The sequence below is a fragment of the Puma concolor genome, chromosome E4 (genome assembly GCF_028749965.1).
Source record: "Puma concolor isolate L17-30 chromosome E4, mPumCon1.1.hap2, whole genome shotgun sequence".
NCBI classification, from domain to species: domain Eukaryota; kingdom Metazoa; phylum Chordata; class Mammalia; order Carnivora; family Felidae; genus Puma; species Puma concolor.
Window position 1 is genome coordinate 35,064,972 of NC_141683.1, and position 26,820 is coordinate 35,091,791.

General features: G+C 53.4%; 1 protein-coding gene across 1 annotated transcript in view; it reads right to left on the reverse strand.

Annotated features, from left to right (window-relative positions):
- PLXNA2 (plexin A2) overlaps positions 1–26,820 on the reverse strand; it is a 207,259-nt gene that overhangs the window by 8,986 nt on the left and 171,453 nt on the right. Inside the window, exons 13-26 of the mRNA XM_086693312.1 lie at positions 24,906–25,057; positions 18,782–18,899; positions 16,813–16,949; positions 15,711–15,878; positions 15,486–15,579; positions 11,194–11,433; positions 10,404–10,547; positions 9,877–10,111; positions 7,809–7,951; positions 6,845–7,113; positions 4,825–4,891; positions 4,462–4,608; positions 3,663–3,822; positions 3,187–3,290 (exon numbers count right to left, since the gene is read on the reverse strand). Of these exons, the coding sequence (XP_086549438.1) occupies positions 3,187–3,290; positions 3,663–3,822; positions 4,462–4,608; positions 4,825–4,891; positions 6,845–7,113; positions 7,809–7,951; positions 9,877–10,111; positions 10,404–10,547; positions 11,194–11,433; positions 15,486–15,579; positions 15,711–15,878; positions 16,813–16,949; positions 18,782–18,899; positions 24,906–25,057 (2,178 nt within the window). The remainder of the gene's footprint in view (positions 1–3,186; positions 3,291–3,662; positions 3,823–4,461; positions 4,609–4,824; positions 4,892–6,844; positions 7,114–7,808; positions 7,952–9,876; positions 10,112–10,403; positions 10,548–11,193; positions 11,434–15,485; positions 15,580–15,710; positions 15,879–16,812; positions 16,950–18,781; positions 18,900–24,905; positions 25,058–26,820) is intronic.

The window sequence follows — 26,820 nt, forward strand, 5'->3', positions numbered from 1 at the left end:
CAATGTCTTCAAAGCCACACAATGAATGAATACATGGTACAGCCCATCTTTGTAGCCAGGTCTGTCAGGCTCCAGAGCACATGTTCTCCTCGTTATATCCTAATTTGGGATTTCATTTCAAGTCACACTGGTCTGCAGTCCATTTTCCCTTTTGGCTCTGATTTCTTTTCTGGCCAGGGTCCTATAATGCCCGGGCCACCTTGAGGGGTTCCACCAACAGGGCAACTGCTCTCGGGGAGGCAGAGAGAAAGACGGCTTGTCGCTCTGTCCTCTGTGAGGGTACCCAGGCTCAGCACCCGGCCTGGAGGGAAAGGGCTGATAAATGACAAGCCATATTGAAGACATTTGGGGCCACTTTGATTTAAGATTACCCTCCATCCAATAAAAACGGAGAATCCCCAGAATTGTGGCGATCCAATTAAACCCCTAACGCAGAGGGAATAAAACAGCTATAATAATGTTATGGGCCATAAAACATTCCTATTAAACCATTTTTTATTTTAACAATTTTTATGAACTTTATAAGTTTGATTTATAGCTGCACCAGTCGTAAAACCATCTTTCTGGGTCTTAAATTGTCAGTCCCTCTCTCCCACCAAAAAAGAATTAAATGTTGGGAAGTCAAACTATAAATGAACATTAGTGCTAACGAGATTCCCTGATAGCCGGTTTTAGTAGTGGTGTTTAATTTTACCCTCCCTATAAATCTGCGGGAACCCAGGAAGTTTTTTAACATCTCTTTGTTAATTAAGATTATGCAGATTTTCTCCTGGAGGGACTTCCAGGACCTTTGACTCCAGGGAGAGTAACAAGGGGGCGATGCTTTGACTTGATGGCATAAAGCTGAAGGGCCCTTTGCTCTTTACGGCATCTGGAAAGTTCCAGTGCCCCGTTAACTCCCCAGCCGGGGTGGCTCCCTGGACTGCCAGTGGTCCGCACCATCGGTACCGGGTCTGGAACTGAGGGGAACCTCTCCACCTCTGTCCTTCAGGAACTCTCCTTGCAACTGGCAGTCCAGAAACGATACTCTGAAAACCTGGCAGGGGCAGGGGTTTCTACTCCCAAGAAGAACAGATGATGCTCTCCACGTGTGGTTTGTTGTCACCTAAAGGAAGATTCACAAGGTGACGCGAATGACCACAGTTCAATTCAGTTCCAGGTCTCGTCACTAAATCTCTCTCGTCTTCAGTGCTCGGTCGTTCTTTCTCTTGACTGACAGGCGGTGCAAATCCACGGTCAAGATGCTTGGCTGGGTCCGACCTCGGCTCTGCCATTTACTAGCTACGTGACATCAGGAAAGTCAGTTAACCTCTCCGTGTCTCTGTCGTCTCATTTGTCGACGGGGATACTAATGGCATGTAGGTGTATCATGAGGATTAAAGGGGTCAGGACACATAAAGGCCGACAGCAGTGCCTGGCGCCCAGTGGGCACTCGGTAAGTATCGGCATTAGTGTGGTTATTATGGGCATCACCATCATCATCACAGTCTCCCAAAGGGAAGAATGATGGCTGGTGTTTCTCATCACTCTGGGCCAGCATGTGGGAAGTACCTTGCACTCGGCAAAGCTCAGTAAATATTTGAGGAACGAATGAATACATGAATGATAAATGACATCGGGGAATTGGAAGTGCTTTGTATGATGAGCACTGTAAGAACAGAACATTCCATTCTGATTGGAAGCCTTAGGACGGACGGCTCAGTAACAACCGTCAGGGCATCACAGACAGAAAAGAAAGGGCTCACTCCTGCCCTTGAGAAACTGATGATTTGAAGGCACAATGCTATTCTCTTTGGCGCTTTCTTCTGCCGTTATAACCAGCTCATTGCAAGTGCTCTACAGGACGCATCGGCACCGTGTGAGCGGGATGGGGGCGGAATCAACAGGGAATGGCTATAAGTCTACCTCCCGCGTCCCTCACCCGTTATTTCTAATTCTTCCAACCACCCTCACAAGCCCTGGCTGTCATCTTCATTTTACAGATGGGGAGCCCAGGTTCTGAGAGGTGAAAGTCACACACCACCAGTGAGTGCAGAAGCGGGGGTTTTAATACAGCTTGAAAAGCCTTTACTCTTCTCAGACACCACACTTCCTCTGTCTGGGGCTGGGTGTGGTCAGGGACCCGGCACAGCTTACGCAGGCCAGTAAGGCAGATGGAGCCTGCAGAGGAGCGTTTCTGGGGCTGCCCCCAGTGTCCCCCACTAGCTTCCTTTGTGCTTCGGAGCCTCCCAGCCAGCTCCTATTGGCCTTCAGGACCCCCAGTGGCCTGGCTGATGGCAACCCGGTGCCTGCCAGTCCCTCCGCACCCTCCCTGTGCGCGGCGTGGACCTGGGAGGATGTTATTAATCAGGCAATCCCTTAGGGTCTCACAGCCTGCGGCGCTTCCTCTGGTTGGTTTAATTTCCCTCGGTGTCTCTCATTTCCAGCTTCTATTTCAGTATTTTTCCTGAGTCCCAACCAGCCTACCTGTGCTTAATCTTACAGAGACCCCCAGCCACGAGAGCAGTCGTTACTATGGGAGGGAAGGGGAGGCAGGAATAGATACTCCTGGATCTTTTGTTCTTTTGCCGGAATTTTTTTTTTTTTTTTTTGACTGTTCATTCATTCAGTGCATCTGCCTCTGTGCCGAACACTTTACTGCATTGAATCGACTTCACACAACTTTATGGGGCGGGGATCACTTTGAACTCCATTTTACAGATGAGAAAGAAGAGAACTTAAGTAATTTCCCCAAGGACACCAGCTAGTAAGTGGCAGAATGCAAGACCCGGAAGACAAGTCTACCCAATTTCTTGCTCCGTGGCAAGTGAGAAGTGTAAGCTGCGCTGATGAGATGCTGAGGACAGAAAGCAGCAGGTACCCACGGTCAGTGTCCTTTCAGAGGACTTCACAATATGCCATTTTTCGGTGGAGGTAGAGACACACAGAATAGAAATGCCTAGCCTCACCCAGACCACTTAAGTCAGTTTCTTGGGGCGGGGTCGGGGCACTCGTCTTTTTGAGAAGTTTCCCTAATGATTCTCATAGGTAGTCATGGCTGAAAATCTCTGTTTTATACTCAGAGGGGAGGAGGAAGGGGTAGATGAGAAAATCTCTTCTAGGCTTCTGAGGGCCTGAGAGCAAACCCTGGAGTGAAAGGAACGTTTTGGGGAGTCAAAGGTCGCGGCTCAAAGCCCCTGCCCTCACCTGATAATGCATCAGCGTGTTCAGCCGCTTCCAATCACCCTCGATCTTGGTGGTGATGTCTTCATCTTGCAGCACGACCCGGGCGATCCGGCCTTGACGCCACTCTGGGGAGACGGGGTGGTGTAGGTGGGGGGGGGGGGGGGCTATGAACCAAGGTCACCCAGTCCTGCCTCGTCTAGGGGCCTGGCAACCCCAGCTGGTGCCACTCATAGTGCTTCGAGACTTCAAGGGCCCCATGGGGTCAAGGCAGCTGGGGAGAAGTGTGGACTTCACCAGAGGTGGCCACATCAGAGCAAGCAGTGCCCTGGGAGAAGTATTTCCTACGGCCCCTTGCCTGGGGCAGGACTGTCCCCAGGAGGGGCCTATGCAGGACACGGCTTCTCATTTTCTCACCTCATTCCATGCCATGGCCCAAAGGCCCTCCTGGAAGCCACTTTCTACCCCTTGCCCCCACACTCCAAGCCCGGGCCTCCTACCCAAGTCCATGTCAACAGCCCTTGGCCGTTGGGAGTAGGGCACGTTCTTATAGACGGCATCGAGGATCTTCTCCTTGACCTGTGTGATGGTGTCACAGTTTAGCACCTTCACTGGGATCTCGGGACTGTTCTCGTTGTCGGGGTTGACGCAGTTCAGGATCTACAAGTGACGACGGAGGGGGAGCAGGATAGGAGTTCAAGGGACAGCTTGAAGGAGTGGGAGGAAGCCCTTGGACTACTCCCCTTTTAAGACTTACCCTCCCTACAAGAGAAATGTCCATGCCTCGGGTTCTCTCGCCTTCCTGCCATCTGCCAAATGATAACCTGAGCCATGCCTACCCTGCCCTTCTCAAAGAATTGGGACTCCACTTTCTAGTTCCTGGTTGGCTTAGGAGCCACTGTAATCCCGGAACGAGGCGTCCTAGGGGTTCAGAGATGGCTCCAGGTGTATCCAGGGATGGCCACCCACCTCCCAAAGCCTCTATGTTAGGAATTAGCAATTTCATATTCTTCCCCGTAATGCTAATTTCCCCATACCTAATGGAGGGGGTCTCACCCCTACCCCCACCATATCATCTAGGGTAAACTGAGACAGACAGGGCTCTTTGGGCCCACCAGCTGAGATGGGGAGGGGAAACACAGGCATGTCTGCCACACTCTTGGAACACTTGGCACGCCCCTTAGACTTGCCCCCAGGCCATATCCTAGCCTCTTTATTGATTGGCTTTGTCCTTGGAGGGCAGAGAATGGATCTGAGACAGGAGGTTTGCTGTGTCCCCTAAGTTTCCAGCCTCCTCACCAGGGTCTTGTACTCGATCTGCTGCCGGATGAGCTTGTCCTCGCTCAAGGAGTAGCGGGCCTCACCCGTGATGGCGTCGATGGGACCCTTCTCCATCTGCTGCTTGATGGCGCAGTAGAGCATGAACAGTGGCTCTCCCGCACACTCCTGTGGGCACAGGCAAGGGCGTGGGCTGTGCGGGGGCACCAGTCTCCTCCTCTCCCTCTCCCGGCCATGTTCCCAGGCCTGCTTTGCTTTGGAGCACCCCCGCCAGGCAGGTTCCTACTCCTGAGGGGTCCCCTGCAAGCCCCGATGGCCAGGCTTGGAGCAGCCCCCCTCCCATCTTACTCTCAGCTCTAGGTCCCGGCTCACTCCCAATCTCACCTTCAGGAACTTGTGCAGGAGGAAGGCAAACCAATTGGTCAGCATCTTCTCAGCCACAGACTCTGTCCTGGGGAGGGAGAAGGGGTGAGGGGCGGTCCTTTGTGGAGGGGGTCTCGAGAGGGGGGTCGTCTGGCTTGTACGCACCGTGGCCCAAGAGAACAACAGGGCATCAAAGCATGCAGGGCTGGGAGCCAGGACACCAGAGCAAGAAGTGTGACCTCAGGCCAGAGGCTTCTTCTTTCTGGGCCACAATTCCCTGTGGAACTGGCACTACGGGTCTGCATAGGAAGGTGCCAGGTACCCCTTTCCACAGGGCTATCAATGACCAGTTCTCCTTACTTCCTGCCGGCCTGAGGATGATCAACTGAGTTTCTCTGTCCCTCTGGGATTCCTTGCATGCCTAAATACTCCATTTTCATACCCTAAAGGCCCCTGGTACCTGCCCCTCCAGCCACTCAGAATCAGACTGCCTGTATTCCAAGTCTGACTCTGCCACGGACTGCCTGCGTGACCTCGGGCAAGTCATTTCCCCGGGCAAGTCATTTCCGCAGTCTCTGGGTTCATTTTCCCTATCTTTGAATGGGGACCATGATAATATCTATCCCACAGGGCTGTTATCAGGATTGAATGAGTTAAGTATGTAAAGCGCTAAGAATAGCACCTGGCACCCGTGAGCACTGTTCCGTAAGTATTAGCTGTCGTTACTGCTATCGCGTGGGCTTGTGGATCCCAGCCACTCAAGTGGAGAGCGGTGTGCATGAGTGTTCAGCGCACAGGGGATCTGCTTCTGCAAGCACCGCCCCTCCCCATCCCCCAACCTGGGCTGCAGATCTGGGGACTCGGGGAAGGAACAAAGCGGCTGTAACAGACCCTCCGTGATGGGGATGGGGATGCCGAGGGGTATTTTAACACCCTACATGTAGTGCAAATTATACCCTCTGGCTGTAGTAAATCCCAAGCATTTGCCAGGGCTGCTCTGCAATCTGGGCCTGGGAGAGAGTGACAATGGCAGAAGAAATTGTAGCTTTGTCCCCTGGCCCCTCCCAGCACCCTCTCCCTGCATTGTGCCTGAGATTAGCTCTAATTTAAATACAACAGTTCTTAATGAGAGTTTCTAATGCTCAGATTGGCAGGATGGGGGCTCAGAACTCATAACACAAAGCCATTCCTCCTCCCTCCTCACCCCACGTGGGGTCTGGAAGCCTGCGACCTGGCTGGGAGCAGGCTAAAGAGGAGGGTGGAGAAATGGAGATGGTGCATTCCAACCTCTGCTGCCAGAGGGGCTCAGGAGCTCTGCTCTGCTCCCTGGGGCCTCCAGGGAGGGTGGCCTTGGGGGATGGATGCCAAGGTCTCCAGCCCTCTCTCCTGCCAGTAAAAATGGCAAGGGCGGAGGGAGCCTGTGGTGGCTGCTGGTGATTCGGATCCTGGGAACTGGGCGTGGAAGGGAAAGGCTGCAGCAAATCTCCAGCCAGCCTCTGTCCCACAGAACCTTCGGCGAGGATGGAACTGTTCCCTAAGTGCGCTGTCCAATATGGTGGCCGGCATGCGGTGACTGAGCCCTTGGCATGTGGCTAGCGCGACGGAGGAACGGAATTTCACGTTTTAGTTCATTTTAATTCACAGTCACGTGTGGCTACCACACTGGACAGTGCAGCTCTAGAGGCACAAGGAGGGACAGAGACTGGGAGACAGTGTTACCGATGCCATTTTGTCAGTGAGGAAGATAAACAGCAGAGAGGCCGCGTCATGGGCCCGGGACCACACCGCTAGCAGGTGGCAGGGCCGGGGTTCGAGCCGAGCTCTGAGCCGAGGTCCGGGCTCCTCCTTCACACTTAGCAGGTGCAGACACAGCCTCCCGGGGCCACGGGGAGATCAGACTCTGCGCTGCAAGAGGCGCAGACACAGGCCACTGCGCGTGGGTGTGATGTCTGCGATGGGGAGCCTGTCATGCTGCTCTAGCAGGGCCCACGAGCCCGCTGCGACCCCGGCCCCCCTCCCCGCCCCCTGCCGCGGGGCGCACCTGCGGAGGAGCAGCTTGGGGTGGTTCTTGTTCTCCAGATTCTTCTCGATGAGGTCGGACAGCAGCTGCTTGAGGACGTCCGTGGCGTACTCCAGGCGGCCCTGCAGGCCGGTCATGATGAGCGAGGCCACGTTGCCTCGGTCGCGCATGGAGAAGCTGCGCTGTAGCTCCAGGGTGCGGATGAAGGTCAGCAGGAACACCTTGTTGTTGATGAGCTGGGCGAAGAGCTTCAGGGCCTTCTCCACGTGCTGCTGCCCATTTCCCTGCACCTGGGGTGGACGGGACGGGCGCTCCCTCAGAGGACAGGCTTCCGGCCTCCTAGCCCGGCCTCTCCCCGAGGATCTTGCGTGGCGATAGCTGTAGGACTCTGTCTGTGACGCCTACAGCCACCCCGCCCCATCTCCCGCACCCGCGATGGGGTAGGAATGGCTGGGCTCTGAGGTCCACCATCTACTCTGGCCGCCCCCTCGGTTGTGGGGGGTCGGCTCCAGGCAGAGCCCTCGCAGGGGATGCTGTCCGTCCGCCTGTCCCGGGGGTACCACAGGAGATACTCCATCAGACTTGCTTGGTTTGCTAGTCTCCCTTTAATCCTCTCTGCCCTGATTTATTATCTTTGGCAAAACAAACCAACAAATGAGCAAACAAACTTCACAGAATCGTAGGTCTTTCCTTAAGCCCCCTTAAATCCATTTGAGAATGTGGCAGAATCGTAGTTAATTAATTTAGTCATTAATTAAAAAATGACAATCAGCCTTCCCCTGGAATCATCCTAAAGAGCCTGGGTGCCCCCCCACCCCCACCTTGGCCGTGATCCGCCTGATGAGAAACATCCCCGTGGGGGTGATGCTGTTGTAAGCTGTTTCTCCTCCTTACTCCTGACCTTTCTCTGAGCTATTGGACCCCATCTGCATTTCCCAGGTCCTGCGTTCCTGCCGGGTGGCTTGGGGAGAGAGGCAGGCCCTACCTCCAGCTCCCGCAGCACGGGATGGTCCTCGATGCCGGGGAACAGGACTCGCATAGCATAGGTACGATAATCCAGGTAGGGGATTCCAGAGCGGTCCAGGTCGCTGGTCAGCTCATTGATGTCTGTCTGGAGCTCAGCAAAGGCTATGAAAATGCAGGGAGACAGGGAGGCTCAGGAGGGCGACCGGGGCAGGGGAGGGGAAAGGCGGGAGAAGACGTCTGTGAAGGCCTGGGGTGTGGAGACAAGGAGGGTTGTTGGGTTGCATCTCCAGAAGGTGTGAGGTATCTCCGGGCCTCCCTTCTTAGGTGGTAGGCACGTGGGCGATTTCTGTATCATTTCCTCCTGTCTGCCAATGCCTAATTTTGCCTTTTCTTTCTGCGTATTACAAGTGTAGTTAAAACAAAGAAAAGGGAAGAACACCATGACTAGTATCATGCATGGGGCTGCAGGTTCTCGAAACAGCGGAGAGGCAGCGGCCAAGGGGATGAAGCCAAGCGCAGAACAGGCAGCCTCCCTCCCCTTTTCTTCCAAGCAAGAGAATGATGAATCAAGATGCAAAGACCTTGGACAAAAATGAACATGAAAACCACCATGAGATCTCGCCCATTAGGGTGGCTATTATAGAAAAATGGACAACAGTGAGTGTTGACGAGGATGTGGAAAAACTGGAACCCTGTGCTGACAGCTCAGAGCCTGGAACCTACTTCAGATGCGGTGTCTCCCCCCTCTCTCTGCCCCTCCCCTGCTCACGCTCTGTCCCTCAAAAATGAATAAATGTTAAAAAAATTAAAAAAAAAAAAAGGAAAGAGATTCTGACACTTGCAACCACATGGATGCCACAGCACGGATTATGCTTAATGAAGTAAACCAGAGGCAAAGAACAAATACCGTGTGATTCCATTTATATGAGAGTCCTAGAGAAGTCAAATTCATAGAAACAAAGTAGAATGGTGGCTGACAGCAGCCAGTGGGGAGGGGGCCATGGTTACTGTTTAATGAATACAGAGTTTCAGCTGGGGAGGAAGAGAAAGTTCTGGATGGCGGTTGTGGTTCCATAACGATGTGAATGTACTTAATGCTACCTAGCTGGAAGGAAGAGCCCTAGGGTGTGGAGACAGTGAGGGTTAAAATGGCAGATTTTATGTGATGTTATGTGTACTTTAACACACACACACACACACACACACAGGGAACTAAGAACACCAAAGCCAGCCTTGCGGCGCCCCAGCCATCAGGCCCTCAGCTGGCAGGGGAGCGCTCCTTTGGTGGCAGGTCTGTCTGCCTGATGCCCTTCTCCCCGCCCTTCCCCTGCCCTGGCACCGGAGAAGCCATTCCCCACGTCGCCCCAGCCCAGCCGTTCCCTTTAACCCAGCAGAGAGGGCTTGTTCCTGATCCTGATGTTTGTAGCAAAGGCAGAAATGTTTTGATTCTTAATTGAAATGTTTACCCAGAGAGCCCGGTGGGTCCTCAGCCCGAGGGGACACCAGATATATGTGTCACCTCGAGGCTGTGGTTGCGTGGGAGATGGAAGGAAGCAATCGCTACTCCCACGTGTGTCCACGGTCGAGGACACCAGCGAGTGGTGGCCTTCAGAGCGCTCGGCCTGTGGCACGGGTGGAAAACACGCCCTGGGGGAGGGGAGGGGATAAGGCCGGAGATAGGTGAAGAGCTTCCTTGCCTCTCCTGCTGTTGCTGCCTCCACACGCTCTGAGAGCAGCTATGCAAGAAACAGGAGCCGGATTCCCATCTGGGGGACCTATAGCAACCGACAGCCGAGCCTGGGAGGCTCTGACTGTGGGGAGACCGAGGCCCCGAAAGGGAGAGAAAGGCTCCCAGACTGGGAGATGAGTCAGGGCTCAGGAAGGCCAGGAACAAGATGGTCAGACCTGGGGCCTCGCCCTGGGCATTCTTAATGGGACTTCTCTAATGCTAAAAGCAAAGTAAGTTTCTGGGAAAACAGGCTGAGGGTGGGAGGGATGGAAACAGCGATAAGAGCAGTTTCCCGGGAGGCGGTAAAGGACTGGTGACGAAAGATGGGGCCAGGAAGCGAGACAGTGCCTCCACCTACCTTCCTTACACTCCAGGGCCACGCGGGACTCCAGGTTGTCCATCTGCATCTGGAGCCTCTTGAGAGTGAGGTCGTTTTCTCGAGACTTCCGCTTGTAGGCAATGAGGACGATGATGACGATGATGAGCAGGAGGCTGCCGCCCGCCGCGATGCTGACAATGGCTGGCAGGGTCAGCAAGCTGTCTGAGATGACACTCACCGAGCCAGGAGAGAACACCATCCCGCCCACGTGAACCTGTGCATTGCACACACACAGACGCTGTAGAGCCCTGGCATGCCATCGATCCTTATGTTTCAGAAAGGGCAATGAGTGACCACGGCCACACAGTACAGACTTGGACATGAAACAACTTCCTGCTTATCGTCTCCCTTTCCTTTCTTGGGTTCTCAACTTCTACCCATCTCAATGTAGAACATGATGAGGAGGGGCTATGGAGGAAGTAGACGGGACAGCCTCACTTTGTGACAGATCATGCATGCACGGCGAGGAGGTGGGGGGAGTCATAAAAGGAAGCGGGTTCACTCACCATGACTTTGTGCTGCCCCGTGAGGTTGGGAGGCTCGCAGAGGAGCTGTGTCTCCGACACAGTGACAGCACACGGGGTCTCTCCAATCAGCACGGTGTAGTTGAGTTTGGCACCTCCAGAGGCAGGAGGGCAGAGGTTTTTGCCCTGGGGAGAACAGTAATCTTAAAAGAAACAATTGACGCAGGGACGCAGAAGTTAACTGCCTAAAAAAGAGATGAAAGCCGTGGGGGAAGGGCAGCCGTGCAAAAACCAATAGATGACTCCGTGCAGAGTTTCTGGGGAAAACTTCAAACAGCCCCAATTTCCAGAGAAAGAGAGAGAAAATGCGGGGAGGAGAGAAAGCAAGGGAGGAAGGGATGGGAAGAAGACTGGAAGGAGAGACAGACTCCAAACCAGGGAGCATTTGGAGGAGAGCACGTGGGATATAAAGGAAAGTAACAAAACAGGTGGACGAATCGTTCCGGGGCACCGTGACCCCTTGGGATAGGCGCGCGGGCTACGGTGGCCACGGGAGCGGTCAATGAAAGGAAGTGTTTGCTTCCAAGGCGCTGCCGAATTTTGGCGTCCCAAAGCTCACAAGAACAAACAGCAACATTGTAAAGTGTTCCTTGAGAATCCCAAGGGCCAGATATATGGCTGGATGGGTCAATATCTATAAACAAGCTCCCTTTTCGGGGAGATGGCAGCTTTGCGAGGCTGTGAGCACAGAGAGGTGAATAGGAAAGGCCGGGAGTGAGGGGGGCTGTCACCATCACGGCACGGGCCAGGCACTGCTCTCTGCCCATCCTACCTTCAGAATGATGGGGGATCCTGGCTTTTGATCCAACACTCCGGTAGGGCTGAGCAGTTCGAAGGTTGGGTTGGGGTAGTAGATGAACTTGGTGTCGTTGTAAATGAGCAAGGACTGGACGTTATTAAAGACGAATCCAAACTCATCTGGCCGTTCCACAGTGTCCAGGCCGGGCCGGTAGTCCGTGGTCAGAGAGGGTGCCAGGCAGGTTAGGGTGGTGGTGTTCACAACTTTACAAACCTGGGAGGGCCAGAGTGCAGCATTTAAATGCAGATCGAGTGAGAGGTGGGGGGGGGGGTCACACTACCACTTCCTGCCCTCTCTTTGCTTTGGCTTGTCACCCCCTGATTACTTGGTTGTCTTCATTAGATGGTGAGCCCCTTGAGAAAAAGGACTGTGAAATTTGGGAGACTGGGGCACACATGTTAACCTCATTCATTCATTCACCAACGTCGTTTGACGGCCTGTTCTGTGTCAGCCGCTATGCTAGCAGCTGGGGCCATTTAGTGACACTGTCATCGTCCGGAGGAGGAGACAAATGACCAAACACGCATTATAACATAGTCCCAGACGGGGACCGGACTGCAGTAGGGGTTCAAGCACCGCTAAATACATGAGTGCCTGTGTGAAAGGCCCAGTGGGCAAGGACCAGGCAGGGTAGGAGGGTGTGTGTGTGAGAGAGAGTGCATGGCCGTGGCCTGAGGATGACTCAGGGACACTTTTCCTTGCACAGAAGGAGTGAAATGTAACCTGAAGAACGAGCAGGACTCTCCTAGACAAGGAGGGGGAGGGGTGGGGGCAACGAGTCCCAGGCAGAAGGAAGGGCAGCAAAGGCCTGGGGAGGAGGGAGTTTGAGGACAAAGCAGGACAGCAGTGTAGACAGGGTGTGTATGTGTTGGGGAGCAGGGAGTAGCATGAGATGAGCACTCTGCCAGCACATAGTAGGTGTTCAGTTAATGTTTACTGAATACACTGATGAGTAAAAAGAATCCTTCAAGTCTTGAAGCATTCTGTTCAGGATCTCTCTCTTCTGCAGCCAGGCGCCCCCCTCACTCTGCACAAGGGAGCAGCCCGGGTACGGATACTGAGGTCATAATGTCCTTCCTTTTTGGGTAGACCCTGGTGTCTGTACTAAAATCCTAGCTGAGCCGGCCTCGACTTAGCGTGAGCGGCGCCATTCCCTTCTCTGGTGGTTTAGTTCCAGGGCTGTCCAGGGCGGTGGCCGGACCGAAGAAACCGCCACAGGACCCCGCGTGGCATGTGGACAAAACCCGATTCCCACGCGCTCTCCTCCTGGCTTGCGCTCAGCACGGTCCTGGTTGGGGCTCTGGGTGTCCCAGCAACAGCCAAGGGCATCTGGGAGAGCTCGGCCTGCTCAAGTACACGCTGTCCTGGCAGGTTCACATGTGTTGTGAGTCTGGCCAACATACACACACACACACACATACACACACACACACACACACGAGCTTCATGTTCCGAAAACAAGACCCCGTGTGAAATCGCAGAGAAGCTGACCCTGGCACAGAGATTATGTCAGACCCCCAAGTCCAAGTGTTAACCCCCACTTTCCAGAGGGAGTTTAAGAGTTTCACTAGAACAGCCTGCTGAGGGCTGCATGCCCGGGCGGGGGAGGGCTCCCTAGACCAGACTCCTCTCTGAATAAGCAAATCACTCCCAAACAAGCAGGCTCTGTTCGTTAACTGCCCGGTGCTGCATCGGCACTTTATTTGCCAAAATTCCTGGGGGTTTTGCGGCCTTTGCCTTGGCCCTTCTCACGTCTCACTGGGGATGCTTCAAAATCCAGAGGCAAGAGGTAGACCCAGTGGGCTGAAGACGTGCCTGTGGGGGCGGGGGGCAGAGTTTTTCTGTCCCCACCGCTCCTGACAGAGAGCTCCCAACAGCAAAGGGAGGGGGCAGAGGTCACCACCTTCCCGTTGTGGAGCCAGGCTTGATGAAGAGACCACATCCAGGTGGCTCCTCCAGGCCTGTCTGCCTGCAGGCTCCAGGCAGGTCACTATTGAGCCTGAGGACCCCCAGCTCTCAACAGGGAGGAACCATCACTTAACTGCTTGAAACACGGAGGGCACAGTGGGTGGGCTGGGGGAACTGCTGGGAAGATTCCTGCCCAGGGTTGCAAGACCTTAGCCTTTGCAGATGGATGTCAGGTATAGGGAAGGCCTTTCCAGACCAGTCTTCTCTTCAAATGGCTTCGTGGGGACTAAGGCCGCAGGCTTTGGAGGTTAACCTCGTCAGTCACATACTTACTCTGTACTGCCTTAACCATGTCTTTTACTTCCTGTACTTCTACTGCTGTGACATCTGGGGCCTTACGACCTGGAGGGGTCCCCCTCCCAGGACCAGCCAGTGCCTAGAGACCGCAAACAACCTGCCTGCTAGAGCACGCTGTTGTGATGCAAACCAATCAGTCCGGAGCCCAGACCCCCGACTGCCTCCTTTTCCACACTCTAAGCACCCATCCACCATCCCTAATCATACCAGGCCGAGCACGGGACAATCAGGAACAGCCCCCGTGCCCCAGAGGCCGCTAAAACGATTCGGACTGGGCACCCCTAAGCCTGTTTACCTTGCCTTCATGCTTCCTTCCTGCAGAAGCCATAATAAAGGCTCTCCCCACAGTGCCCTTTCCTCCCTCTGCTTCCAGACCCCCCCCCACCGGCTGCTTCCCCCTTGGTGTGGAAGCCCCCTTCCCTTGGGGTCTGTGAGTATAACAAACTATCTTTCCAATGGCAGTTGCCTCCTGTGCTGTTGGCCTTGACATACCTGAGTAATAGTAAAACCTTTATTTCAAAACACGTACCTAATTTATTTAGGGGTTTTATCCTTCCTGAGTGTCAGGCCACTGTTCCCATTTCCACCCCTCATTTTCCTTCCTTCCACTTAGTCCTTGGAGTTTGACAAGGTGGTCTGTGAGCTACTGGGAACACTGGCTTCAGTCTGGAAGTGGAGTGGGAGCATAGGTCTTTTTACCCCCGGATCAGGCTCTCCACTTGGGATAAGGAGGCACGTGCTCTCCTGGCCCAAAGAGCTGTGACCAGGGTGGAAACTGAAGGTGTGATACGGGTGTCCCTGGATGTCTGCCATGATGGAACATCATAACCAGATCACCAGCATCTCACGGAGTCTGGTAATGAAGAGTCCAGGTTTTGGGGGGATCTAGTTGCTTCTGCCTCCAGCTACCCTCATGGCTGGGGGCAAGCCGTTACTCCTTTCTGGCATTAGTTTCCTCAGCTATACAACGAGGGGGGTGGACCAGATGATTCCTGTAACTTTTCCAGAACTTGCCTTCAAATGCTGTGTCATTTTGTGCCTTTATGTGTTTCCTAAGGAAGCTTCCAGCATGCGGGGGGTCTGTCAGGGATAAAAGGGTAGGCACAGTACCATCTTTCCTGTCTTTATCACAGCTACTCAATCCCCTGAGGTCAAAGCAGCAATAATAGCAATTATATGAAAAATAACGGCCATAATAGCATCTCCTGGACTATAATTACGAATACAGCAGTGTTTCAGAGAATACCGGCTAACAAGACTGAGGGGGAAGCCACCAGAACTAACTAAAAAATGTGTAACGACATCTCAGACATTCTACTTTTATGATAGGGAACTTCTTTGAAAACCACAAACGTCCGTAGAGAAAAAAAAATTAAGTTACATGGCTCCGCACCGAGGAGTAAAGTAAAATGTTCGACTGATCACCTTCGCAGCCGGGGTAGGACTAGCTGCTCACAGTGACTACCGTTTATCAAGCGCTAACCTAGTGCCCGCCAAGGGCTTTGTGTTACAGATCTGCAAGGAGAGTCTTATCGTCAGCGTTTACACAGGCAGAGAATAGGGGATAACAGAGGTTAAACGACTTGATCGTGGTCGTACGACTAATGGAGGGCAGCGTCCTGCTTCCAATTCAGATGTGTCTGCCTCTGGAGCCAGCGTTTCTTCACCCTTCCACACTGCTTCTTACGGGACCTCAAAGCAAACATAGCATGAAACCAGGAGCCCTTCTGTGCTCTCTCTTAAGCTCAGAAGCCAGGACATTTATATACTCGCCCTCTGACGAGAAATGATTATGCTGTAATTGCAAAAGTCCTTAGAAGGTTCAGGTGTTTGGGGCCATGATTCCAAGCTCAGGGTCTTGAACTAACTTTCTTCCCCCATAGACGGCCGCTCCAGTGCATCTGGTTGGAAGAGGGAGCTAACACGGACCTCATCACATTGCAAACCCAGACGCAGAGCTGTGGTTATAGGGAGGGCCAGGAGGACCGGCGGTTACTCACGTTGACAGACTCCTTGCCATTAAACTTGACTCGGACCCTTGGCTCCTGAATGACATCCAGGTTGAAGCCTGTGATGGTCAAGGGTGTGTGGCCACTGGGAACAAGCAGAGGCTGGGTTAGGTTAAAAGCCCTCTCAAACGGCTACCACCTCGACCCCGGCCCCCTCACAAGACAGGGGTTCTGTCAGGTGGCGGCTGGGTGTTATCCGTCCCCCCTCTGCCTCACCTGGCAATGCTCCACTCCGGCTCAATGCGCTGCACCCGGGGGTCATCTATGTACTCGAACTGTAGGTTGTTATCCACGCGGGCTCGGTCGACACTCACGGAAACGGGGACTGGGCCCAGTCCGTTGGATGACGGGGGTGAGACACACACGATCTCGTTCATTGACCGCCTGACAGGGAGACAGCAAGAGGGTTGTAAAGAAAGGCATTGGCAATGAGGAGAGCTCTCTGGCTTCAGAGGCGATTTTCCTCAGTCTGAGGGTATGTATGGCCCACGAAATGCTCTGTTCCTTCATACTCTACACAACGGAACATATCCCTTATCGGTGTATATCAGTGCCTCTTTTTACTGGAGATCTGACTCTGGTTGGACGAGGGAGGGAACACGTTGAAGAAGGGGACTGGAGAATGTGGGGCAGGGGTCAGGGCTTCGTGGGCTTTGGGTGATCTTTTCTGGATTTTTCTAGAATAGGCTAGTTAGCCAGTGCTTAGAGTCTGGTCAGTCATTCAGTAAGTATTCACTGAGCACCTACTATGCAGAGAAGGGAACACAGTCCTTGCCCTTAGGGAGTTTATAACCGGAGGAGGAGATGATTGGCTGATACTGAGCATGTTGGGTTCTCACCCATGGATTCTCTCAGGATTCTCTATATCCCCAAGGCCTCATCGGAGTATCCGGCAAATAGCAGCTGTTCAGGTTTTCATGCACAAGAGATGCCCTGAGGATAAGTCTGTGTGCTTGCTGAGGACTGAGGTCATGTAGTCTCCATGTTTCTCGAGTCCCCATAGTGGGGACCTAATGAATGCTGGGTCCTGATGGTGACTGGAGAGTTTCTGGGAACTTCCCCATCAGCAGCTCTCACGGCCCTTGTTCTCATTATTTTTAGAAGTATCTAGCCCCTAGATATATTGACTAAGTGGTCTATATTGCTATAAACTGAGTAGTGGGATGGATTGCTCACAGGGACTGGAATGGTGTTTGGGCCCAGGACGTGGCCCACACCGTGGGAGTAAAGGGGCGGGCACCTGTGTGAACACGCCCAGAACAGGCGCGCACACGCCTCACACGTACAGCCTTCCAGTGCTCCTTTGAGCCCATCTCACCCATAGAACTCGCAGGTCTGGTTGCCCAGATATACAGCCACGCTGCTGCCTGCCCCGAGGTAATGGCCTGTGATGGTTACCATGGTGCCTCCCGATTCTGGTCCTCGGATGGGGTTGAGCGACAGCACGGAAGGGTTCTTTGGAAAAAAACAGAGAAACGGTCACACTCAGGTTTGGGCCAAAGGGACAGACCCACGCTGGACGTAACGACCAAAGGAGGAGCTGTGTCCCTGCTCAGAGTGCAGGTACTTTTTCTGCCCTTTCTCAATCTCTTCTCCTGGAGCGGAGGCCCTTTCTAAGAAGAGGCTCTTGGCATGTCCAGGGAAGGCAGACGGACCGAGCTTTAGAATTAATTAACTCCCTGGGGAGTCTCATGCTCATAACACCAATGGGAAGGCAGAGGTAACACCGACTAATCTATCAATTAGTTTACAAATTGAGAGCAATTTGAAAATGCTTCTCTATCTAGAGCCTGTACTGATTTTTTTTGGCACAAAATCGATTAGGTTGAATAAAGCATCCTTGTCTGGATTGGGCCACTAAGGGGCCAAAGTCCTCCATTAATGGCCCTTGCACATGTCCTGTCCCTTCCTAAGCACGTGAGGGGCACGGCCGGGGGCCTGTCAGTGTTAGATACAGCTTCCCCGCCACCTTCATCAGGAGGATGTCCTATCGATGGCCAGCACATTTTAGTCAACTCCCTAAGCTGTAAAATAAAATCCGAAGCTTGAAAGAAATGTCATGTGGCCTACGGTGCATCCGGCGGCTGACCTAAATAAGAAAGGAATTGCTCCTGTCTGGAAGGCCAGGCTGGGGGAGTCGGAAGTGCTTTTAACTGAACAACTATACCTGAATGAATTCTAGACCGCATTAGCCGGTCACTGCCCATTGGCCCCGAAGCAAGCTTCTAGATCACTCTGGGCTTTTGTTTGCTCCAATGTCAAGAGAGAGGAGGGCGGGCTAAATGATCTCTAAAGCCTCTCCCATCTGGGACATTCTACGGTCTTCTCTCCCCTCCCCCCTCCCCCGTCTTTCTGTGTTTGCTGCTCACACGAGACCCTGTCTGTCCTGCGTTGAAGATAGGGGAAGCCGGTGGCAGGCAGACAATGGTACTCTCCAATCTGAGGAAAAGACGACTATGAGAAACGGACAGAGATGCCAAGATAAGAAGGCAGAGCCTGGAAAACCTAAAACAAGCAGTAAAATGCTTTAGAGAGAATAAAATGTTGTGGTCTAATGATTTTTTCAAAACTCTTAGCAAGGCTGGTTTGACCCCATCTGCTGGTGTTAACACTTTTTAATGAAGAACTCAATGTGGCAATATAGAAAAGTGTCAGCAAAGGGACTCCAGAGCCCCAGAAGCAAGTTATTGATTCAGCAGGAAGGTAGCCCCAGCAGATTCCAAGGCCCCAGAAGCACGCTATCGATTCAGCAGGAATACAGTGCCGGCCTTCGAGAAAGTTGTCGTGATTCTACTACCCGCCGCCCGAGTGCGAAGAGATGTCTTCAGCTGTGAGTGTGCATCAGTGTGCCTAACTACACCATCACACAGAGCAACTCACTCAGTACCCCCTGCTCCCATGGTCCTGCCACAGACACTTGTCTCTGCAGGATTTGAAGTGACTTCTCTAAACTCCCACTCGCGATAGCTTTGGCAGAAAACAAAGCATGTGGATAAATATAGACCTTTTTAATTAGGTCCCTCAGGGGATCTGTCCTCATTAGGCTGGAATGAGACTAAGATATCACACTGGCAGGACAAGGGGTGGCCCCCTCCCTCCCTTACGGGTAGGATCCACTTTCTAAGAAAGACCTGATCTTGCCTTATTTAGAATTCTGGCCCGTGACTCTCTGAGACTCTAATAGCATCGTCAGTCACACATCCATCCTACCCCCGGCTTGAGGGGGGTGTGGCGCCTTTGTGGGAGAAGCCTAGAACAGGCTGGGAGCCCCGTAGCCCAATACTCACCACAAAGGTGTACTGTTGATGGGACTTGGTCATGAACTCTGGCTTACACTCGCCAATGCATAGGCGTACAGGCCCGGAGGTGGTTCCCACGAGGGCATGGCCCATCTCACAGACGATCCTGAGGAGAGAGCAAATCTTCCCGTGAGAGGCCTGGCCACAGCCCACATCCCTGCCTATACTTCTCATCTTACCTCCCCCGTGCCCCCCACACCCCCACCCCCGTCTCAACGAATGACTCATCACACACTTGCACTGGTGCTGTACCAAGACTCAGCTTGCTCACCCATCTAGCTGTGTGACCTCGGGTAAAGTGCTTTCCCTTTCTGGGCTTCAGCCTCTCATCTGTACAGTGAGAAGCCGAATGAGATCACCTCTAAAGTCCGGAGTGCCTCCAAATGCTATGCTGCTTAATTCTCGGAATCGACCTGCATTCCCAGTGCCTCTGAGGTGCCTAGCACGGGGTAGTTACCCAGTATTTGTGGGATAAAACCCAATGTCCAACAGAGAGACCCAGGGGCAGTAATTTCGCGTTCCTTCCTGTGTGACAAGCCAAAATGGCAACTCGCCCTAAAGGAGTGAGCGAGGGCCTGTCTGCCAAGGTGATTCAACAGTGGTTTGTTTCCTACAGTGAGGTTTAAAAAGGGAATAGATAATCTGACGAGATAGTGAACGCCCAAAGCAGGAGCTCCCGGCCAAAGGGAGGAGCCAAGTCCCTCGGCAGCAGAAGGGGTGGATGGCGGATGAGTTCATTAGGACAGCAGTTGACAGCGGAGTCCCACTTAATCAAAGTCTGAGCGCCCTAAGCTGGTGGGCGAGGCAGCGAACCAGCCGTGGGGTTGGAAGTCACGTCTCACATTAAGAGGCTGGGTAGCTGGAGGCAAGATGGGGATACAGTGTTTTCTCTCATGAAGTGCAGATCAATACCCCCAGTGATGACCTCCCTGGTGCCTGAGATCAGTTACGACAAGCACATTTAGACACTGGTTGCCTTGGCCACAGCAGCCTTCTCGAAAGGGCGGGCAGCTGGAGGACACGGGAGAGACTGAAGAAATCAGGTTCTCGGGGGGCTCTCTCGCTTGGAGTTAGAAGGCACGGGGTCCCATGAGGCTCCGCAAAAGAGAACCCAAGGACGGAAGAAAGGACTTTCGATTCCTCCCAACACCGCATAAGAGTTCGGAGCAGTCTGGTGCCCCCGGTAGGTTTGCTTAGCGGGGAGGCAGGAAAACAGACCCCGGTGCACTCATCCCCAGCCTTACGCCGGCACCATGGGGGTAGATCCGCGTCTAGCTGGGAGGCGCTTATCGCCACGGCTTCTCCAGGAAGGAAGGTAACTAAACAGAGATTTCGTTTCGATGTAATAAAACTTGCATTAAACAAACACACCGCACGCTCGCACACACGGCATGCCACAGATCTTCACCTCCTTCATAACAGTTAATCCCAAATAAGTACTTTAACTCCTGGTGAATATTTACTTAACATGCAATAACTGTCTTATCACGTTTAGCATATTAGATTCAACAAGAAAGTACTGAATGCGCATGGAAGGGCAGTCTCCCTTCCCTTCCTCCATGAATAAATAAATTAATTACGAACCCAGAGTAAAGCTGATAGGGATGATCAATTAGTATTTTACACAGAACTGTCTTCTTAAACCTCATTAGCAGAGCATTTGAGAAGCTTAATTTAAGGTACTGTGTGTGGTTATTTTCAGGCCGCTACCTGCTCGGAGTAACAAATCTCTCATCCCGTTTCCTGGGCCCTAGTGCCTGCACCTGTTTGGGGTCCCTGCCGTCCCGCAAACCATATGCCCTGTACTCCTGAGACGCTTCAGAGGAGAATCTGTCATCCATTGCAGGAGAAGAGGAGGACAAAGAAGAAGGGGGAGCAGATAAATCTCTTTCCTTCTCTCATCCCTCCCTCACCACCCCCTGGACACTCTGTGCTACAGTCATCCTCCAGAAGAAAGGAGGAAGAAGAGATCATGGTAGGCTTGATATCACGGAGGGAGGAAATATGACAACCTGTGAAAGCCATGGGCATACTTTTTCCTCCTGGGATCCAGGGGTCTGTGCAGGAGAGGAGAAGGCCTAGAATGGCCCATTCAGCTGTCTCTGTAGGGTGTGAACAATGGCCTAGAACCCTTTGGTGCACCGTCTTTCCTAGAACATTTCCTTATGTCCCAAAACATAAGCTTTACATATCAGGGACCTGGGAGAAGGGGGACAGATGCGAGAGGAGTACTGCCCAAGTGTCCAAGGCTGAGTGCCCGCGGTTGGTCCTGAATGCCCCACCGCGAAGGGCATGATGCAAGGGGGGCAGGGGTAGGCTGCAGCAAGGTGCCAGAGCACTACCCTGGGTTCCCTTCCTTGGCACTGTCACTGATGCCTCTCCCCACCCATGGAATGAGGTTCACCTTCACCTGTGAGTGGGAAGCGGGCAGGGGGAAGCTGTGGGCTGTAGCAAAGGGTTTGGGGTGGTAGGGAAGAACTGGGAGAGAATCCTAAGGAATTGAGAAGCACGCGGAAGAACCCCAATGACCTCTCACTCTCCTTCCTTTTATTCCCGGTCCACCCCCCTCCCCCGCCCCGTGCGTGCTCGTGCTCGCACTGAAGGTTGGAATATACAGAATACAATTGTATCATTTGTTCTCTGAGCTCAGGGAGAGAGGAAGGTAAGGAAGAAGCAGGGGAGGCTGCGGGGAGTAAAAAGGGTTATACTGAGGAATGATGGTCGGGCCGTGGCAGATTGGGTACCTTAATAATAATAAGAGCTACAATTTACTGAGCTGTGATCACAGCAGGCACGGTACAAGATAGGCTCTCGTGTCATCTCGAGCTCCCCTGCAGGGCGGTCCTATTAGCTCCATTTTATGGGCAATGAAACCAAGGCTCAGAGATGCCACGTGACTTGTCCACGGCCACAGCGGCAGAGCTACGGTTCAAATCCAGGTCAACCTGACTCCAAAGCTTGAGCCTTTGACCATTCTGCTCTACTGCTTGCAGAATTAATGGAACGCTTTCTATGTATTTTGGGGAGGGGACAGGGTGGACGTGGCAGCAATGTCGGGGTGCAGTTGAGGTTGCTGGGGTGTCGGGAGGTGCCCCCTACCTTCCCGGGTGTCGATGACCACAGGCAGCAGTGTGTGCACCACTTCCTCCTTCAAGCCTTACGAGTTGGCAAAGTTCCTGTGGTTCGATTTCTGGGGGCCTCCTGCCTTCCTGGCCTCCTCCTGGTGTCTCTGGTGGCTCTAGGATCCCCAGTATATTACAAGGAGACGACAGCTGGGGGTGCCAACATTTTTCCCTTGCAAAAAGAGGGGCCTGACTAAACAACTATCCACGTTCAACATTTGGAGGTTCGACTCCTCCCTGGTTGACAGGGAGCTTCTGGGGACACATTAGTGACACCGACAGGCTTTCTAACGGTGGGAAGTGCGGTTCCCTGGGGCATACAGTTTCCTCCTCTGACATCCTAAGGATGTCTATTTCTCCATTTCTCTATTCCCCGGATGAGACTTTTGAGAATCTGGGAGCAAAGTGATTTGCCCCAAGTCACCCGGTTCCCCAATAGCTGAGCTCCTGGCACCCAGCCCGGTGTCCTCATCCCCCACACAGTACCGCCTCCCACAGACCGGCAGGGATGTCACCTTTCTCCGCACGAGGGTGCACCCCTGGGGGTGGGGAGCTTCGGCCCCCACCTGAGTCTTATCACCCAGGAAACGTCCTGTGATGGAATCATCCGGCCCTCCACAGACCGGTGGGGTGCTAATTGCAAGACTAAGCGGGGCCTTTTAACCAACATTAACCTAATTGCTGAGTGATAGATGGTGTGGCACAAGCATATGGCGGGCCATTACCGTGCCCGCTAACCCTGCCCGCACCCGGGACACTGCACTGGCCCGTGTAGCCAAATTCATCTCTCCCGGACATCTGTAATGATCATGCCTGCTGCTGTCTGCCCGGGCGGGAGGCTTTAATGATGCTAAAAACTCTGGAGCCTCGAGAGTGGTAAGGAGCCTGGGGAGGCTGGAAACCAGGGCTGTACCAACTGAGGTGTGGAGGGCCTGCTCCCTCCTGCCCACACCGTGCCCCACACGAAGGCAGCGTTGGTTTTCTGGGGTGCCGGGCCACCAACCTCGACCAGTCACCTCCCCGGGCTCCCTGCATAGCCTCACTTGTGGATTCTACGGGCGCTTTCCCCCCCGGCCCTGGGTGAGGGTGGTGCATTTGATTCCAAAGATAGAATACTTCCTCACATTCCTATGGTACATCGCAGTCTCCATTTTCTCATCTTACTGAATTTCCCCCCAAAACCCGTACCGTAGGAATCACGATTTCCATGAGGTTGATGAAGGTCAGAGAGACTGACAGTCTGCTAAGGCCTCAGGGCTGGTCAGTAGAGCAGGCAGGACTAGAACACGTTTGAATTCCAAATCTCATGAGCTCTCCGTGTCCAGCTGCCCAAGAGTTTGCACTTCTCAGCTCAAAGCCATACCCAGTGGTCCCCCAAACCCTTTCCTTTGGAGTCCTGTGGCATCTCACCAAGTTGGAGACTTGACTTCTGTCCGGAGGCCCAGGGCAGGTCCTTAAAGCCAAGGTGGATTCAGGGTAGGTGGCACCGAGGGTCTCGCCCAGCTTGGCAGGGCTCTGACCCGGAAGGACTCCACAGACTGTCCCGCCTCCTGCCCCAGATGCGTCCACCCCCTCTCTGGCCCCACAGCCTCTGCGGTTTCCCTCTTCTCTCCCTCATCTCTTTCCTGTAGCCCCAGCCAGTCCTCCCTCCAAGATTCAGCCCTTGCAGGGAGAAGGTTGTCAGGGGAGGAGCCGGTCTGAAGGATTAGAACGGCTCCTTCTCCCCCGAGGTGGTGAGCGGACATCAATGGGGTCCTCAAAGCTGGGAAGTCACTCCTCTGACTCTGACCCTGCTCTGGGCCCACACCGGAATCGTGGCCCCTGACCCCGGAGGATCAAGACATTTTCAGGCCATTCGTGTCCGGGAGTCTTGCCCTATCCACTCTTATGAGACAGGGAGACCTGGAGTGGAAGTCAGGAGACTCGGGTTCCAGCTCTGCCTTGGCCACTTGTGCACTGAGTGAACTGGGGAAGTCATTTCACTTCCCCAAGCCTTTTGCCTTCTCCTGCTTTGTAAAGGGAGATAACAGTCTCCACCTCTGAGTCCTTTCCAATTAAAAATGAGAAAATGGATGAGAAGGGCAAGGGCTGACAGAAGAGAAAGTGATGTCATTTTTCTGGTGGTTACTAAAGGCTGGGTCTGGGCAGGTCAGGGGGAGGGCCTGGGGCTGCGGGGGGGTGGAGCTAGGGCAGAGAAGCCCCTCCCACAAGCCCTGCTCTGGGGCTCCCCCCTCACACCCCTCCCCCTCGCACAGCACAGCTGTGTTCCCAGCAGGACTAGGGAGACTTGACCCCACGTTACATGACAAATCATCCAGAATGATCTCCTTTCCGTCTCTCTTTGGGATTGGGGTGGGGGGAGCATCCCTCCTTCCAGGCTCCTGCCCCCAGTTTTGCGCCCATCTCCTGCCCACCAACTCCACAGCGGTCACCACTGCCAAATGAACACCCCAAATTGGAACATATGTCACTCCTGGAGCCCCGTTCGCCTGTCCGCGGCTACATGCCTATTTTCTAATTTCCAGCTGACATTTCCCTTAGTGAAATAAATGAATTTGCTCCGGCGGAGGCCCTGCTCGGATTAAGCTGCTGTCAGAGCCCCATGAGCCAAACAAATTGTTGCCCGCAGCCCACTGTGCGGGATGCATTCCAATGGGGGCTGGCAGCGGAGGGGGCCGGGGAGACCGAGGAGGAACCTGGGCTGGCTGGGAACGTGGCTCGGTGGCCAGGGCAGGTGAAGACTGAATGAGAGACAGTGTTGTGCTAGGAGTTCTGATGCCACAGGAGCCAGGGGACAGGGAATCACACACACAGGAGCCTTTGAAAGTGGAGGTGGGGTAGAAGAGGGCCCAGGGAAGGCTTTTGGGGGCAGGGTCCACGGGAGCAGAGGGGTGGGAGGGAATCCTGGAGAAGTCCCAGCAAAGGGAAAGGGGCAGCCCCTACCCTGAAGCTCCATGGGAAAAGGGCGGGCCAGAGCGGGCTGGACTCACTGCTCAGCGATGATGTAATCCCCCGGCAGGGGGGTGCAGGGCACCCCAGCCACCTGCACGTGGTGGGCGATCTCAGAGAAGTCCAGGCCCAGGTTCACGCCATGGATGGTCACTCGAGTCCCTCCTTCAGGTGGTCCAGACACCGTCAAAATCTGCGGGAGGGAAATGGGTCACAAACCTGCTGGGCCACAGAGGCAGAGACAGCCGTGCCCTGTCCTTCCGAGAGGGAGGCGGGGGGACCTCGCGCACACCTGGAACGTGGGTGCACACGGCATGTTTTCTCCACTTTATAGCCTCTCTAGGGTCCTGACATCATTTCACATGACTCCCTCAGTTCTTCAGGTCATTAATTCTTTCAAGCATTCATTTATTAAAAAAAACAAAACAAAACAAAACAAAAGATCAGAAAGCACTGGACCCGAGACAGAAAATCCTTGTTGGGAGATGTGCTGCCTGAATGTGATCAAGTCACAGTTGCCCTAAGTCTCAGTTCTTCTTAGTTGTGAAGGGCGGGGTAGTGGCATGGATCATCATCTCTGCCAGCCTCGCTCTGGAGCACCAAACGGGGCGTGTTTGTGAGCTTTTTGTTTTTGTTTTTTTTTTTTTTTTTTAATTTTTTTTCAACGTTTTTTATTTATTTTTTGGGACAGAGAGAGACAGAGCATGAACGAGGGAGGGGCAGAGAGAGAGGGAGACACGGAATCGGAAACAGGCTCCAGGCTCCGAGCCATCAGCCCAGAGCCTGACGCGGGGCTCGAACTCACGGACCGCGAGATCGTGACCTGGCTGAAGTCGGACGCTTAACCGACTGCGCCACCCAGGCGCCCCTGTGAGCTTTTTGTAAACCAGGGAGGGCTTTGTAATCGTCACGTGCTATTACTGCCACTCCTACAGGCTTGACACCATAGGGGTGATGGTGAATACACAGGACATCAGGAAACTTGCCCTCCAGGAACTTCTGGTCCAGGAGGAAGAGATAAAAAGGGAGCCATACAAAACGCTCCCTGATGCAGGGCACGCACACAGTGGTAAGGTAGATTCGGAGGGAAGCTGTGGGAGTCCAGAGGAGTCCAAGATTAGGTGCTGCTTCAGGGGTAAGATTCAAGATGGAAAGTGTGTTGGACATGGGCTGCAAAAACACAGCCCAGGATGCATGGCAGAACCATGAAAAAGATAACTTTAGGATCTCCCAAATTTTCCTGGCTTCTCATTAACGAGGATCATGTATCTAGTTATTCATTTCCTAATTCAGCCACCAAATGCTGTCTCATTTTGCTTGGGCCCAACGGGCAAAGGAACAGCAGAATCAGGCTCTCCCAAGGTGTAAACTTCTCTCTGGGATTAGATCAGGCTCTTGGAAAAATGCCGCTCTTTGGGACAGAACAGATAGATCCCAGCGAGTAAGTTTATCCTTTGTGGTCCACAGTTATCTGAAGTAGGAGGAAATTAGAAGTGAACTCAATCACTGGAAGCAGGCTCAGAGTATCTTATACGCAGATTCTCGTACAACTTATACATACAGTTATAAAAAAGTCCAAGGCTCTTTTCACTACACCTTAAGAAAGGCAAGACAGGATGGGAAGGAGAGAGGGAAGGGTGGGTTGGTCAAGGCCAAGAGTCCACCAGAATCTCCCAGATGGAGCGTCTGGGCAGAGTTGCAGGCCGGGACCTTCTGTGCTTGAGCCCCACTGGGAGCCTCCCATTAAACCCTGTTCATGCTGGTGGGGCACCCAGTGGAGCCAGTGTGCCCTGGGGCAGAGATGACAAGTCAATACAATGAAATGCTATAAAAGGTTCTGGAGACTTTTCCCTCCTCTCTGTTCCCCAAAGGGGCACTGCGCTCTTCCTGTGATGTGGGCACCATGAGTTGTACAACCATCTTGGCCGTGAATCCCCAGGTGATAGTGGGCAGAGA